Source organism: Monodelphis domestica, chromosome 6 (assembly GCF_027887165.1).
Source record: "Monodelphis domestica isolate mMonDom1 chromosome 6, mMonDom1.pri, whole genome shotgun sequence".
NCBI lineage: Eukaryota > Metazoa > Chordata > Mammalia > Didelphimorphia > Didelphidae > Monodelphis > Monodelphis domestica.
In genome coordinates this window covers 254,718,100-254,736,077 of record NC_077232.1, presented here as the reverse complement: position 1 = coordinate 254,736,077, position 17,978 = coordinate 254,718,100, and the positions used below count along the sequence as shown (strand labels likewise).

Genomic DNA, 17,978 nt, shown 5'->3' with positions numbered 1-17,978 from the left:
TGCCAGCACCTGAGCCAGGAGTTAGTGGTAGTCATTACTTACTTAGAGTAGAATGATCAAATATCTTAAGTGTTGGCTATAAATCCAAGAAAAGTCTTCAGATTGCAAGAAAGACTTAGGAAAGAAGTGAGAAGACAAGGATGGAAATAGGGGCTCTAAATTCTTTGCATACATGGCAAATGAAGCCACACAAACCCCTTCTTCAAACAGGTCTATGATATTTTTTAGTTCCACATGATAAGCCAAAATATCCATAAAGTTAGCAATCCAGGGAGGAAGTACACTTCCACATTATACAAGTTCAAGATGTTTTTACAACTTATAAAAACCTGATCACTCACTCAAAGATGTTCCCGTTGGTCTAAAATTTTCTATCCTTGGTATCTGCCTGAGGTGAAATTTTTAAGTAGAGTAAACATAGATGAGAATTACTTCGCTACTGTTTGATTTTGGAAAATATGAGAGCTGAGAAGAGTACAAAGTTATCTGCTGCTTAGAAACGCTCTAATAATAATAATAAAATGGTAGTGTTTCTGATTATCTTTGAGATCAGATTTCTCCTTACCTAACACCTCAATATAACTGTGATCAAATGGGACAAAGTTTCTAATGATTCCCAGATTTAATTCCAGGAGTTTGAGGCAGGATATTTTCAGTGAAGGATTGATGTCTGTGGGACTCCTCGTCAGATGGACCAATAATAGTCTAGTAACTTTTAAAAGGGCCAGAGATTAGAGCTTGATAAACAGAGGTGAAGAAATTTCCTTCTTAGTTGAAGAAACTAAGTGATTTACCCAGGGTCACAGGGTCCAGGATAAGCCAGAGACACGACATGATCACAGACTCTGAGACCAGTTTTCTACCTGCCCTACCTAGATGCATCTTATTTTAGAACAATATTAAAATCATTATCTTTTCTAACTGGTTGAAGTAACATGAAGTATAATTTTACTTCTACTATTTCCTCAAAAAATTTTAATCAATCATCTTGTTATAACTTTGTTCTATTATTAGTAAATAATGTTATGTAGAAGGTTGTTAAAGCTGTTATGGGTAAATATTATTAATGGAGGTTAATAAAAGCTGCGTAGATCAGTTTGGTAAACCAGCAGCACTATTTATTATAGAGAAGTTTGGATAGGAGTAGGAGGTAGGAAAATAGGATAGTATCTTTTAATAGTCTTATACTGTGTCTTAAAGTCTAAAACCTAAATCTAAAATCTCTAAAAACCCTATATCTAATAATCTTGCCTGATAAAGCAGGCCTAATCTGACCTACTCTGTCTAATTGTCTAATCTAATATTTAATTTATCTATCTATCTTAACTATGCTAATTAATCAAATCTTATTCAACCTTCTTATCCAAGTATCAGAAATTCACACTATCAGTGGTGGAAACTGCCTGTCACAGTGACACAGACAGTCTTCCTGCACCCTCAAGTTTTGAGGAAAAGAGCCCTTAGGGTCAGGCCCTTCTCCCTCAAGGTATTGAGAAGAAAAACCCTCAGAGATAGACTACTTTCTTAACTTCCGATATAAATTCCAACTCTCAATAGCCAACTGCCAGATATTCCTGACAGAGAGCACACTGACATAGAAACCCCAGACACCCTCCTCCCTAGGAAGGCAGAGAAAATGGAGTCCGGCTTAACTGAAAATCTCCATTTTTGTAGTCTGCCTCTAAAAGAGACCCTATGAGAGATCATATACATTCTGCTCTTAAAGAGACAGAATAAGAAGATTTACATAAATTCCTCTAACCTAGGAATTCTGCTCTTAAGGAGACAGAGTGAAAATTAAATAAATTTCTTTTAACAGTTCCAAGAGTTTATGTAATGAATTTGATGATAAAAAATTTTTAAATGATAATAAAGCATTTTAAAGTTTTTAAATTCAGATGTGTAATAGAGTCTTTTTTTCCTGGAAGAACTAAGATGATTATTTATGAATATTACTCTTGATATTGGTTTTTTAATAGGTAAATTACTACACTGTATATTATTTATTCATTCCTGACATTTAAAATTTCACTGGTGTGCAAGAAAACCATATTTACCTATGTATATTCATGTCTGGCAAATCCAAAAACTAAAGTTCAATTATGCCTAATAGTCAGATATTTTGGAGTGTGTATTGTGAGGTTAACAGCTACTCACAGCCAATTATTATTATTATTATTATTATTATTATTATGTGGACTTATTAGCCTAAGGACAACTTATCTGTCTTCAGAGTTGTGAGACTGGGAATATTTACTAATGAGATCTCACTCCAAAATAACCAAGATTCAAAGCTTTAAATGTGGAATGTGGCTAATTCTCAAAGGAGTACGAAAACTTGGGAAATTAGCTTTCCAACTTGAATACTAGATAACTTTCCCTTCTCAGCATAAAATTAATTTGATAAGATCAAAATACATATGGAAAGCAGAGTCTAGTGGTTTGAGGTTTAGATATGAAGCCAACAGCCTCTGTCACTGATTTGCTATGTTTGGATAAGTGTTCCAATTCATGGTACCTCAGTTTGCTCATTTCTAAAATGAGAAATAACATGCTTCTAGCTACTGACCAGGGCCTAGCACAGTATTCTGTATAGAGGAAGCATTTATTGCTGTTTAATTCAATCAGATAAAAATTCATGTTTAAATGCATACTGTTTTCATTTAATTATTTGTTTTAATCTAAACAAATAAAACAAATAAAAATAAAAAGAAGTTTCTGTAAATTCTTGATCCAAATAGGATGATCTAGGGCTTTTCAATTCTGCATATAATAAATAGGAAGTCAGAATCATGGAATTTTTTCTATTAGGTAAATAACAGCACCTGGTGAGAGCAGGAAGGAAAGGATTCCAAAGTGGAGAATAAAGGATGTCAGAGCTCTAGCTAGCTCTCAAAAAACACCCTGGACATTGAAGAGGAGGGTAGATGGAGGTTCAAAAAGGTACCCAGTCAGAGATGCACTCCTAGACCATACCATCACAGCCTCACCCAATACTGAAATACTGAATAGTAGAGTAATAGGCAATGGGGATGTAACTTGATTTACACAGCATGCAATATTCTTGGCAGGGAGGGAAAGTACAAAGATACAAATGTCTTTCTTGTCCTCTTTCCCAGGAGGCAATACCCTAGAGGAAAGGAAAAAGGACATGTTCATATCAAGGAAGTCTCCTGAAAATTTGGAAACTGGAAACTCCTCCAGATTTAAAGGGACATAGGATTTTCTTTTTTAGGGTTACAATATAAGCCATGATATAGCAGTAGAGCAAATACTTTATAAATCAATGAGAGATGTTCCCATTCAAATGAGGAAAAAATTCTTAATGTCATCTAAGTCAGCCAGATCATGCTGGAAGAGAGGAACCATTTACTCTTCAGTAATGAGATGTTGGACATCTGTATATGCAGTAGGAAAATCAAAAGGTAAATGAAAGTACTCATGAAAACTGAGGTAGGATGCCTTCCACTCACCCTTGACATTAATTCTTAGAGGTTTACAGGGTCCTTTTTTTATTGTTCCATGTGCCCCAAACTCTAGCCAAAATTTAAACAATTAAAAGGGGCTGTATTCTAGTGTATGGTCTTCCTAACAGTAAGAGCCCATTTATCACTTCTTGACCTGGCTGACTCCTAGATCCCTACCGAACGTGAATCAATTAGCATCAGAGTCTTCTGCTCTTGTGTGAGTGTGTATCCATGTGTGTGTCTGTATGGGGAGGGACAGCAAGGTAACTTAACCCTTAGGAGAAGCGTGGCAAGTTTTTGCATTTTCCGTCCTGAAGTTCTATTTCTTAGCAGGTTTTTCCCTTTGGATCAAAGATTCTGGCATCAGCAAGAAACCTCTGACAGTCCTCTCTCTGCCCAGTAGTCTGAAACACCACAAATGTCCTAAAACTTCCTAAAGGTAGAGAGCCTATGAACTCTTTTGTGTTGCTAATAAACAGGTGGTACATAGGATTAGAGCCAGGCCTAGAGAAAAGAGGTCCTGGGTTCAAATCTTGCCACTAACATTTCCTAGTTGTGTGGCCCTGGGTGAGTCACTTAACTCCCATTGCCTAGCCCTTACTGCCCACTACCTGTATTGATTCTAAGATGAAAGATAACTTTTAAACTTAAACTAAAATTTAAGTTCCTTATCATCAAGGAACTAGGGCAGTTGGGGGGATGAAAGGTGAGAATTGTAAGATATTCATAGATTAGGGATTATAGTATATTTACAAAATAAATACAAAATATTTTAGGGGAGTTAGGGCGGTGTACTATTGGAAGAATGAGGAAAAACCTCTTGAACAAGATGGACCTTGAGTTTTCTTGAGTCTGAGTGGACTTCGGAAGGCCACTGAAACAGCCACTAAAAAAGAAAATCCCTACATCACTCAGTACTCTTTTGCAGAAGAACTATTTTTCCCCCTTAAATTTCCCAAACCACATGTCATCACCACCCCCTTCTATCCCAGTACCCCTGGCAGTGACCCACTGTAGTCAGAAGGGAAGGATGTGGTGCTCTCCTTTGGAATGATCCTGCAACAACTGACAAGTTTTGCTGTCCCCACTGGCCCTGTCCAGAGTGCTGACAGTCAATGACAGGCATCTTCTCCACTCAGACAATCAACCAAAAGGCACATAGATTTTCTCTTTTATCATCACTACTCGTGGTGACATTCAGAAACCAAGAGGATGATTCAGATGTGGACAGGGTTAAAAAAAAAAAAAAACAGCTGTTAGACTATATCTATGGCATCCCATGCAAGGTTAGACTGTCACTCCTGACTGCTTCTGAGTTCTTTTATGCTTAATAAACACACATTAGAGTAAAATTTTGTTAGTTCCCTTCATAGGTTCATAGATCATAGTTACAGAGCTAGAAGGGCCTTTGAGACACTTTCATGTTGAATAAATATATGTTAAAAGAGTAAAATTTCAACAGTTCCCTCCATAAGTCCATGAATCAGAGAGCAGCTAGAAGGGCCTTAGAGACACTACTTGTAGCCCAGGGAAGTGAAGGGTTTTTGCCCAAGGTCACACAGGTAGAAACTAGAAGAGCTAAGATTAGAACTCAGGTCTTCTTCCTCCAGATCCACAACTTTTTTCACTGCCACATACTTCCATTAATTTGATTAATATTAAGTAATCAATTTACAAATAATTTAATGTAAAATTGGTTAATTTTTAATCTACAGTATTAACCTAATCAAAAGGTTCTTGTAATAAATGAAATTCTATGTGCTATAAAAGGCAGATCATGTAAACTGTGGTTAGAAATGTTAGTTCTTTGGGTCACAGAAACTTAGGAAAGAAATTAGCCATTAATGTGATTGCATTTGTTCTGGTGACCAATTTTTATGACTATGCAGAGTCTGTGGTTGCTTAACTCATAAGCTAGATCTCTTTAATGTGATTTATCATCATCCTAGACCCAGCCTTCATCAATTCTTTACCAACATCTAAGATTTTATAGATGCTGATAATGTAAGTTAACAGAGCATCAGCAAAGCCAGAAAGGTCACTGACGTATGATTTGATTATAGCCCACAATTGTAATTCCTAGCATTAGTTGGATACAAGGTGGCTGCCCCCTGATTGGGGAATGGCCCAACACAGCAGGAGATAAGAATATGGGTACATTGGGCTATGAAAAAAAAATGAATAGGAAAAATTCAAGGAAGCTTGTGAAGACATGTATGAATTAATGCAGAATGAAGTGACCAGAACCAGAAGATAAATATAAATAACGATTACAATAAAGTAAAATGAAAAGTACACTAAAACAAAGATAAACTGGATGAACTGAAATGGGCAATATTTGTTCCAGAGAAGGGATGATAAGACATATTTCCTGCCATTTGGGAGAGGGGTGGGAAGTGGTAGGTCCATTATGTTGCATATAAGGTGAGGACTTGTTGCTAAGTCAGTTGGTTTTGCTTACTGGCTTTTTTGTTATAAGAGATGGGTTCACTGAGTGGTGGTGGACAAACCTGGAAATGATTATGGCATAAAAATAAAAGATATCAATAAAAGTTTTTTTTTCCAATACCAGGCAGAAGTACTTTCTTCCGCCTCCCCAATAAACAAGACACATCAATGCATATGGGTTAAGTTTTAGGATTTTAGACCTCAATTTGGTCGTTGATTCAACCCAATGGATTGGTATTTCACCTTTCTATGCCTTAGATCTACCTATAAGTATTTTTCTACTTCTAGTCAAATGGCACAGTGTGGATAGGGTTCGGTTGCCCCATATGTTACTTTGAAAACTGGCATTTACTGTTTCTTTCTGGCCTCCAACATTTACTATCTGTGTGACCCTGGGCAAGTCACTCTGCTTGCCTCAATTTCCTCCTCTGTCAAATGAGATAATAATAGCAGCTCTCTCCCAGGGTTGCTGTGAGCAACAGAGATCATATTTGTAAAATGCTTGGCCCAGTGCCTGGCACATAGTGAGTCCCATATAAATGTTAGCTATTATTTTTTCATCATAATTTTCCACAAAAGGAAAATTATCATTGTTATAATATAAAAATAATAAAATAAATATTTTAGATTATTATTAAACAAAAGCATTAAAATAGATTGAGTATAAAAATGTATGAAACTCTGAAATATTTACTTATTTGATCAGCTGGATATAATGGATAAATCCCATAATTTTAGATGAGGGTGGCTCAGAACCAATTAGATTCTCTTCTCCCTTTGAGATAGCTTTGGAGAGAATTAAGCTGGGAAACACAAGAGATTTGCCCCTGCCTTGAGATTTCTCAGAGAGGTGAAATGAATTTTTCTTGAGAAAAGGTAAAGTCAATTTGCTGGGTATTTTATGTGTCTGTGTGTATGTGTGTGTTATATTTTTATATAAAAAGATTTATAAGGATGTTTGGTTACTCTATGGATAAAATGACAAAAATGTTTCTGATACCTAGGGAAGGCTTCCCTATTCATATGATGTCTTGGGATAAAAATCCTTACTGGATATAGCTACTATAGAATTTAGTTGAATAACAGAGCTTGATTCTTGCTCTACCTAGAAAAAGTAATGGGAGGAAGCAAGGAAGTTGTAACGAATTAGCAGCAATTTTTAGCCACCTCCCTGCTGTCCCATTTCACTTCTTTGATGTGCCAGTTTACCACCCTGTGCCTCCTGATTCATCTCCCTGCCAGAATGGGTGACCGTCTTCATTGGGCTCCAGAGCAAGAAAGGCAAATTCCAAAACAGTGGCTGAAGCTGCGTGCACCTGCTTCTTCTACAGAAAAGCTCCTATTAGTTTGCCATTGCAGATAGAGGGCTGTTTCACAGACAATCCCAAACCACATTGCAGCGTTATCTGGACAGTAGACCATAGGAAGTCATCTATCCCTGCAGATTCAGGTTTTGTATATGTAACATGGGGACTCTAATACCAAGAGCACCTTCTTTAGGAGGCAGCATTCAAGAAGGGAACTTCCACATGAAGCATTCTCTATGTTAAAAAAAACTCAGATCTAAACCCTGTTTTTCCCCTCCAGAAGGGAAGAAGAATATCTATTTCATAGGGTTGTGGGGGGGGTTGAAAATCTTCAAGTACAGCATCAGCCATTCTTATTTTAGTACAAAGCCATTTTCTAACTGATTTTGGTGTTAGAAGCACATAGCTGGAAAAGCAGAAGGAACCTCAAGGCCATCATTTTGTACAGAGCAGAGATCACACCACCAATGAATTGGAAAGCTACCATGTCTATTATTTGTTTAACAAGGCACCTGGTGCAGAATAAGCACCTAGTACAATGCTGGTTGACTGAGTAATAGTTTTTCTTCAGCATTCTTTCAAGGGTTCTTAAAGAACTCTCTGGAGTTCCAGCACTCTGGGGTCAATTATGGTACCTTGCTGGAGCAGGCCAGGAGAATCTAAGCCCACAGACCTGGAGCTGAAAGGAACCTGAGAGGCCACAGAGTACAATCTCTTCATTTTTCAAATGAAAAAAACTGAGGCTTAGTGAAGGGGTCAAAGTGGTAGAAAAGGCAAGGCTTGGAATGATAGAAAGGTCTAACGAGTCCATTAGTCAATAAGCACTCTGATCGATGGGGTGTTGTTTAGTCATCTCATGACCCCATTTGGAGTTTTCTTGGCAAAGATACTGGAGTGCTTTGCCATTTCCTTCTCCAGCTCATTTTACAGATAAGGAAACTGGGGCTAACAGGGTTAAGTGAGTTGCCCAGGGTCACTCCACTGGTAAGTGTCTGAGGCTGGATTTGAACTCAGATCTACCTGGTACTCTATCCCTTATAACATCTAGCTACTAGGTGGTGGGGATGCAAGTACAAAAGAAGGTATGTTTCCTGCCTGTGAGTTTATAATTTATTAGTAAATACTGACTGGGGCAGCTAAGCTTCACAGTAGAGCAGAGGTCTGGAATCAGAAAGTCTCTTCATGAGTCTAAATTTGGCATCTGTCACTCACTAGCAGTGTGATCCTGGGCAAGTCACTTAACTCTGGCTCACTTTCCTCCTCTATAAAATGAGCTGGAGAAGAAAACGATAAACCACACCAGTATCTTTGCCAAGAAAACCCAAATAGGATCACAAAGAGTCAGACACAGCTTGAAAAGAAAAAAAAAAAAACTTGAACAAAATACTGTCTATTACTCACTGGTTGCTGTAGTGATAGAAAAAGTTCTGATCATTGGCGGTGTTTAATATTTAAACATTAAATATTCCATTGTGCCAATAAAAGTGTTGAAATATTTTCCTACAGAATAACTTCTGCACAAGCTCCCTGGCATGTCGGTAATTTTTCCAAATTGAGTTGAGGTCAATCAACACCAAGAAGATCCAAGAGATATATTCATTTCCAACAATCCCTTAGTTTAAAGAGAAAAATCGCCCTAAGATTTTATTGCTCTAGTTCTAGTTAAGTGTGAAAACTCAAGGCAGAGACTCCTTGCTGGTTTCAATGTTTATTCAGCTGCATTTCTTTTGAATTAAGGTGCCTTAGCATTATTTGCATCAACTAGTCAATGTGAGTATTTTCAACTATTTCCTGAAAGGAAATTACTGATTATTTCCTTATTATTTTTCTCTTTTGTTTTCCAAAGGGATCAATAATACCACTGAACTGTACAACTTAGGGTGTCTCCCTTCCAATCAATTCTGCTCCAAAGCATCAAATATTTACCAGTAAAGTTTTCCCTTGTTATTGGAACCAGAAGGAATTAATTTACTTAATCAGGGGCAAGCAGTGAGTAAATTAGAAAAATGCAGTCACAGTTGACCAGTAGGTTATGGGCTGCTTTAAAGAAAAAAAAAAGGCAAGTTTAAATAACAGAAAATCATTCCCAAAATGTAAAGTTACCATGATACTCAACTCAGTCTACAGATATTTCATTTTCATAGTCCATCACTCTTGCTTCTTTGGATAAAATGAGAAAAATAGAAGAAAAATAGAATAATTCTGTTTGCTCTTTAGAATAAGAATTGTATTAAAAAATATTAATGGCTTAGATGTTCCTGCAAAAGCAAATTATAGTCCTTTGGAGCCATAATTTTTTTCTTTTAAACTCAATAGTCCAGGAATTAAAGACAGGCGTATGTAACAGGGCAGTAACTTTTCTGGAATTAGGATTTAATTTCAACCAAATTGGCTGGTTGTTGTTCTTTGTCTTGAAGAAGACCAAAATGACATAACTAGTGATGTCTTCTGACTAGAGAATAAACTGGATTTAAGTGAGACAGAGCTGACTGAAGTGATCTGCCTCACTCTTTCCTGAGCAGTCATCAAAATCCAGAGGCAAGGCAAAAGTCAAGATGGCTGGCCATTGCTGGGGATGCAGTGGATGACCTTGGCATCTTTTATGTTTGATCGAAGTGCTCCATAATGCATGATTCTGCCATCTTTACAGCCAGTGGAATATACTGATCTCATCTATCCCTTCTGCAAGATGAAGTCTTCCCATGCTGATGGTGACTTTTTTTTTTTAAACCCTTACCTTCCATCTTGGAATCAATACTGAACTGGTTCCAAGGCAGAAGAGTGGTAAGGGCTAGGCAATGGAGGTCAAGTGACTTGCCCAGGGTCACACAGTTAGGAAGTATCTGGGCCAGATTTGAACCTAGAATCTCCCATCTCTAGGCCTGGCTCTCTATCGACTGAGCTACCCAGCTTCTCCCACGATGGTAACTTTAATCCATCTTCAGGATGGTCTAAGGCCATGGTAGTGAACCTATGGCACAGGTGCCAGAGGAGGCACTCAGAGCTCTCTCTGTGGGCACACTTGCAATCACCCCAGTATAGAGTTTGTCAGATTTCATTGCTAGAAAGCCAGAGGTCTGTGGGTGGTGGTGGTGGTGGTGGTGGGAGGAGGCTGGGCTGCTCCCCTCCCCCTCTACATGCATTCCTGAAGACATTTCTCACATCAACCACCCCTCTAAATGATTTACCATCACTGGGCTAGGACATTAATGAGGGCCTTATCACAGGAGGTTTTCAAATAGTTCCGATGATTACTTATTGGGAATACTATAGGGGAACCAATATGGATAGAATTAGAATCCTTCAGAGATCCCATAGAGCCCCAAGATTCTGGGGGGCTGCAATTAGTGTATTTGTTATAAGAATTACAACTTAATTCTTATAACCTAGGATCATTATTACTTCTATGTAGCAAATAGTATCATAGGCATCCCTTCCACATTGTGACTTTTCCCATAGTGGTTTTGATATATCACAGGTTGACATAAGAAATTAAATGGTAATTTTTTTGGAAGTTTTGCAGAAGCTGCAAACAACAGGCAATAGACAACAGATGACATTGAAAGAGTTCAGAAACACAGAAATGCATAAAATAGCTTATGACCAAATTTACATTTTATAATAAGATACTATAAACACCTCATGAAAGAAAAAGAAAAAATTCAGAGTTCTTCTCTGTAAGAAGGGAGGGTCAAAATATTTTACAGAGATTTTCTAGATGGGAAAGGGAAGAGGGAGGGGAAAAACACCCCTAACCCCTGTGATATAACCTCTGTGTATATATCAAGAGATAAATATTTAATGGAGAAAAAATATGAGGAGTGCTAATGCTTAGAATAAGCTGAGGCTTACAAGGAAAGTCAAAGGTATTTTTCGAAAGAAATATTGTAGGTAAGTTGTGATGAGAGCACTGCTCAGAAAGGAAGGTAAGATAATGGAGAGAAGAGAGGAATTAGAGCTACACAATTATTTATTTTTGCTTCCCTTAAGTGGAATAAAAAGGAAGCTAATAGTATTTTTAAAATTTTCCCCTAATTATCAGGCATTCATTTTTTCCCTCCTTTCCACTTCCCTTCATCCACTGGAAAAATAGAGAGAGAGAAGGAAAGAAAAGAAGTTTGGAACTCCTGAAACATAGTTAAAGCAAAATAAATCTCTGCATTAGTCAAGTACAAAAATGTACTTCTTATTTTGTATATTAATCTATCACCCCTTTGTTATGAGGAAGGTAGTGTCTGTCATCTGGAATAAGGTTCTCTCTGGAAACAAAGATGCTCCTTTAGTTCAATAATGATAAAGTCAAATAGAAACCAAGGGGTATAGTGATTTATCAGAAACTGACATCAATCTTCTATTGTATTCTTATTTATTTTGTTATTCTTATCCCAATTATATTTTCATCTGGATCAGGCCAGCAGCAGTAGAAAGCTTGACAGCTCTGCTTTACTGGATCAGAAATTTTTCAATCTTTCTGGATTTTACAATAGTGATGTTAAAATATAAATTTTTCTGCTGGTCCTGCATCAGATTAAAAACTGATTAAATGGCCACAACCAAAGAGTAGTAACTAGAAACTTGGAAACCTAGGAGATTAGTATGGGGACCTTGCACTTGACCTATAAGTCTGTACCCTTTAACATTTTTATCAGTGCAAATGTAGCATGTTTATCAGACTTGTGGGATAACAGTCCTAAGAAGGATTATGGACAGTCACAATCCAAAGAGATTCAACAGAGGTATAACATGAAGATCTTTCTTAAATTATTCCAGCCATTATCTGTCATGTTCTCTGTAGATGGTAACCATATAAGCAGAGCTAGACTACTTTAACAGTATTAGCCAAGAAATAAAATAATTCTCAGAGGTTCAAATGTTAACTGCCATGAATATACAACCAGTTATAAAAAGCTACCACCTTGTAGTAAAAGATCAATTGATTTCACCTAAAAACAAGTTGACTATATAAAGTATCTTTGGTTAAAAGTATTTCATTCCTCCTTCTCCTCCTCTGCATCTCCATTCCATTTCTGGTAATCAAGGACAACTTCTATTTCTCCTAATTACCAAAACCAAACAATTGCCTATATTATTAAGAAAAGCAGCTCTGGGAAATATATAAACAAATGACTATAGTTTATACTAACATCAAACATTCACCAAAGCACATCTTGTTTAGGAAATAAACCTCTGACAAGGTATTTATTAAAAGGGAATTTCTAGGTCACTATAATATCAAGAAAAGTAGGAGACAGAAAATTTTATTTAATAACATGTTTAGTGCTTAACATTCAGTAGTTGAACTTCATTGTTTTGTTTTTCTACTTTAAGTGAAACTGGTGAAATGTGGAGAAGAAAAATGGATCTTTATTACAGAAATCCTAAGTTTACTTTAGTATGCAGTCCTCATTTGAAATAAAGGGCACCTGGGACTTTCAACAACATGATGCAGGAAAGCTCTGCTTCCACCAGCTCTAATTCCCCAACTTAAATTCTATGATCAGCCTATCTTTTTCAGAAAACTGAAACCTCTGGCTTCCAGGATTTGGACTAAATTCATCCCCAAAGGGTCCATGAGACTTTTGGGGGTATCTGATTCAGTGAGTAGGCAATCATTTAATAAGGGCAAATAAAACTTACTCATCTGAGTCAGTCAGACCATGTTTTCCATCAAGTTAGTAAACAGCTGCAGATGTCGTCTGCTTCCCATCAAAGTCTCCATGTATAACACACTATACCCCTGCAAAGCTTATGGTTCTATGTTAATTTTTCAAAACCATAACTGGAGAAACATACGATAACTACATTTTATTAAAGAAATATCCCTGCACTGCTTTCCCCACCAACCCGCCCAAAAAAAACCCCTGAAGGCCAGCAGTACAGAAACTGTAAGTGCCAAAAATCTGCTGAATATCTATGCACTCTATTTGCTGTTGTTTTTATGGATTTGAGAAAAAGCATGAGCCTAGGGTGATAGGAATATAAGAAAGATGATTCCAGGGTAGCACATGGGTAGAAATACAAACAATTTATCCTATTCACATGAATAGACATGATGAGGACCTCTCAATGTTTTTTGGAAAATATTTCAGAAAAAATCTTGAGATAAAAATTCTGCCACCTGCATTTTTCCCCATTGCAATGTTTTCAATCTAGCTATGAGGCATCAGTTATAAGTAGATTTTTAGCCACTGAATCTAAGAAGCTTCAAACAAAGCATCCCAAAGCTCTGTATGTCCTTCTTTTTGAGTCCTGTTGGTTCAGGGGTCTTTCTTTAATTCTATGCATCTCAATTTACAGGTCTTGCATCTTGTTCACTTTGCAGAAACTGGAGATGGAACTTGGCAGAGCTGAATCCTGGCACAGGTAGCTTATAAAAGCCAATGGAAAAACAGGCCGTTCTCTTATCAAAGCCAGTTCCCTTAAATTTTATCCCATTTGGCTGCGCACATGAGACAGTAGGGCAATTACGTGCTTTCTAGCATCTTGGCAGATAATTTGTACAAATACCAGAGATGATTTTTCTTTCCTATAGTTCGTTAGACTGCAGTTTGATCTGTTACAATCTCTAGGTCACAGCTGCTGTGATTGTTACTGTTTATTGTGGCACACATTTTTCAGACGGCCTTAGATACACTGGTCCTAGATTGTGGAGAATCAACAATTTCTACTGGGCTCTAGAATTGTATGAGAATATTCCCCTGCTATCTCCACTCATTAAAATATCCAATGAGAAAATAAATGCTGCTGAGTTAAGTGCTATTTCTGCCACAAAGCCTGGCAAGTAACATCAGCCTAAAAGATGCTGCTGTTTTCTCCAGGAGAGAGTGCTGAACTTAAGAGTGAGGATAATAGCACTTTTATTAGTCAAGAAAATCTATTCTAGCCTTAAAGCACCTGATTATTGGTGTGTCCAAATTTTAGCCCTATCAATGGCAAGAGTATAGTATAGTAGTATAGTAAAGAGTAAGTAGCCCTAGGCTCGTTACTTAAGAGTTCAGCTCTGATACTTCCTCACTGTGGGATTCTGGATGAGTCACTCAACTCTGAGGAAGTCACTTAATTGCTGCCTGCCTCAGTTTCCTCAACTGCAAAAGGGGAGTAGCACCTACCTCTTTGAGTGGTGGTGGGGATCAAATGAGATATTTGTAAAGTGGTTAGCACACTGCTTGGCACATAGTAGGCCCTTAATCACTGCTTGTTCCCTTCCCCTTCCCAAGTAACATGAGCCTCATATGAGTAGAACTACCAAACAGCTGGCAGCCTACACAGTTTTGCAATGAATATGGACGGATGGACAGTCCAAAATCACAGGTATCAAATTGCAACCCTAACTTAATCAGATATTTCCTGTTGATTTTATATCAGTCTTTCATACAGGTGCAGAGGACTTACACTTCTGGCAGTCTCGGGAAAGAACTGATTTATAAACCATAAGGGTAGCTTCTCACTTTTCATAAATAGGTTACAGAATTAATTACAATAGTATGTACACCAACTCTGCATATGGGACCAGCTCTGCTTTTGGAACCTAATGCAACCTAAAAATGGGGAAAAAGGCAAATAATTTTCAGCAAAGTTAATTTACATGAATGAATCAGATAACATAACTTGGAATAGATCCCATCAAAATTGCTTTTGCCCACTAGTGAAACTCTCCCAACACAGCAGACATTGAGGGCTGGGGGTTGGCTATATTTTGAAAAATACAAGACAAATATTGGCTCATGCTACTTTATTACCAGGTCTAATCCCAGTACCATGATAACTCAATTAACGGACCTTCTGGGAATAAGCTCCTTAATAATGAAATTGGCCAATTAAAAAAAGAAAAGTTGGAGAAGGAGAAGAGACTCTCAATTTTCTAAATCATAAGTGATGTGGATTTATATCAATGGCTCAGACACCAGCTCCCTACTAAGCTGCACATACATCCAGCCTTGTCATACAAAAATACCTTTATCCCTCTCCTAATATTTGTGCATAGCTCAAGGTGACGAGGCAGAACCAAGGCAAACCTGATGAATTGTCAAATTTGTCCTACAAGGCATGGATGGTTTCAATGCTGTCTTTTTGCCCTTTCCAGAATGACTGGACTAATTCACAGTTTCATCAACAATGCATGAGTGCTTGACTCTCTGTGGCCCTTCTAACATTAACTATGTCTTTCTTTTAATTTCTGCCCATTTGTTGGGTATGAAGTGAAACTTCAGAGTTGCTTTTTTCCTTATTAGAATTTTGCATCATTCTTTCATATGGCTGCTAAATTCCCCATTTTTCTTATGAGAACTGCTTGTTTATATCTTCTGACTTCTGCTTAGGAATAAGACTTAGTCTCATGTATTTGTGTTAGCTCCCATGGTAGGTTGATAGTTTCACTATAAACTAAATCTTCCTATTCAGTGAAGCATTAGCTTTTTATTGCTCTCATTCTTAATAATGGAATGAAACACCTGATTTAATTATTGTTTAGAAGAATTTCAGACTCTGGTTAAAAGGATGGGAAGATTTTTTCTTCTAGGTCAGGGAAAGGAAACAGGATACACCTAGTTAGAAGGTTGTTCCTAAAAACAAAAGAGATTAAGCCCATTTTTAGGTCTTGATTAGGGTTCATTGAATAGTGTCAAAAGGCATCATCTATGATGTCTCCCAAATCTAAATGATACCTGATATACTTCAACAGATAAGCTCCAGACTATGGCTCCAGACGGTCCTGTCCCTAAAAGCTGTTAAGACTGGCAGAATTTGTGATGGGAAAATCTGAAGCTAACACTCCCCTTGGTACCTACTACTTGGTGGGTTCCATTCCTTGAGGTACATACACCCTTTTCCAACTTCCCTACATGAGTTCCATCAAGTCAGTGGCACCCCCTCCTCTCTTTGTGCATCACGACTCCAGGATATATAGTAAGAGATTATGTATATTAGGACAAGATATGTATCTACAATCTTAAAGCAGGGGAGAAGAGGTACTCCATTGTCCTGATGGAAGTCCTAACTTAAATGCTTCCCAGTCTAAGATCTATGTAGTAAAAAAGCAATGGGTATATGTCACTTATCTTTCCTTTATTCACTTCACTAATAAAAGTTCTAAAAGCATGGATTCACACATAGATCCTTGGTGTATTCTACCAGTGACCTCTTTTTAAACTGACATTAAATGATTAATGCCTACTTTTTGGGACTAGACATTTAAATAGTTTCAAATTCATTTAAATATACTAGGGTCCAGCCCAAATCTCAATAGGTTGAGAGTCACATCATTTACTAAAATATGTCAAATTATATCTATTGCATGACCTTCACCTAACAATCTAGTAAGCCTCCAAAAAAATGGAAATGATGTCTGTGGTCTGACCTTTTATTTTTTAAGGCCATGCTGGCTTTCCGTGATTACCATTTCCCTTTCTAAATGTTCACTAACTAATCTTCTAAAATTATCATCTGGAAATTTGCCAGGAATCAAAATCTAATTCAGTGAGTGTCCTATGTGCACAGATTCCATTCTATAACCTTTTCTGAAAATCAAGAGGATATTTGCCTTTCTGCAATCTTGTGGTGCTTCTCTCTTTCTCTATGATCAAAGTCAACTCACAGCCAATACTTCAGGAATCACATCTGCCAGTCTACCAGGACTTAGGCCCTTGAATTTTGCAAGAGAAACTAGATGCTCTCCTACCAACACTCTGGTTACCTTTCCTACCATCTCTTATTAGCCACTTTTTAATCTATCATAGTCAAAACAGCCTTTCCTTTGGCAGGGAAAACAGAAGTGAAGTAAAAGCTGAGTTGTTCTACTTTCTTTTGGCTATATGTTAACATTATATTCCAAATGAGCTAAAAAAAAAAAAAAGCTTTACTATTTTTTTGTCCTTAACTTTTTTCACCAGCTCTTTCAGGGTTTTGGCACCTCTGACACTATTCCTAGTAGATATAGTCATAGCTCTAATACTCTCCTAGAGAGTAAGGGATGCTAGATTTGTTGTTAGGAAGATCTGAATTCAAATTCTGCCTCAGAGACTTCCTTCCTGTGTGATTTTGGGCAAATCCCTTAACTTCACTCAGCATCAGTTCCTTCATCTATAAAATGGATAGAACAATAATAGCTCCTCCCTCACAGGGTTGTTTTGAGGATCAAATAAGTTAACATATGAAAAGTACTTTCCAAACCTTAAAGACTTAGCTTTCTCACCAAGGAGTAATTCTTTTTCAGTTAAATACAGTAGACAATCATCTTGATTCATAAATAACTCTGAATAAAACAAACAATTTTAAGCAAGTAAAGAAACAACTTGCAGTATTCTCTCAATTCCTTAAAATGCCTAGCACTACAGAGATAGCACGTTTTCAAACACATCCCCTTAAAAACACATTTGTTCAAGAACTTGAACATGCCACAGTGCCAATTCCTGAGTACTGGACAGTGTTTAATACTGAACATCTACAGAGTCTGTGAATTCAATTTCCTAAAATTAAAAAAAAATGCCCCTGGATTTTATAATTAAGCAATTAAAAAACACAACACCCTGAAGTTTTCACTTAAAATGCTTTTTCTTTTGCCAATTTTTGCTCTCCTGTCCACTCCCCTAATTTTCCTGATATTACACAGTACCTCACAGGTTTCCTTTCTCGAAGTAATTCTTCCAGGCTCCTTTCGCAGTGTTCTGCTACCACCACCAGTCTCTCTGATTAAAGCAAAACAAAATCCAATGTTACATTTGGTAACATAACATCTCATTAGCCAAGAAACAAACCACAC

The 17,978-nt window shown here is 37.2% G+C and overlaps 1 protein-coding gene across 2 annotated transcripts in view; it reads right to left on the bottom strand.

The window, feature by feature from the left end:
• The window catches only part of TBCK (TBC1 domain containing kinase), a 270,070-nt gene that overhangs the window by 217,092 nt on the left and 35,000 nt on the right, over window positions 1-17,978 (bottom strand). For both annotated transcript variants that reach the window (XM_007495831.2, XM_001363355.4), the window contains exon 3: window positions 17,832-17,904. In XM_007495831.2, coding sequence (XP_007495893.1) covers window positions 17,832-17,904 — 73 coding nt within the window. The remainder of the gene's footprint in view (window positions 1-17,831; window positions 17,905-17,978) is intronic.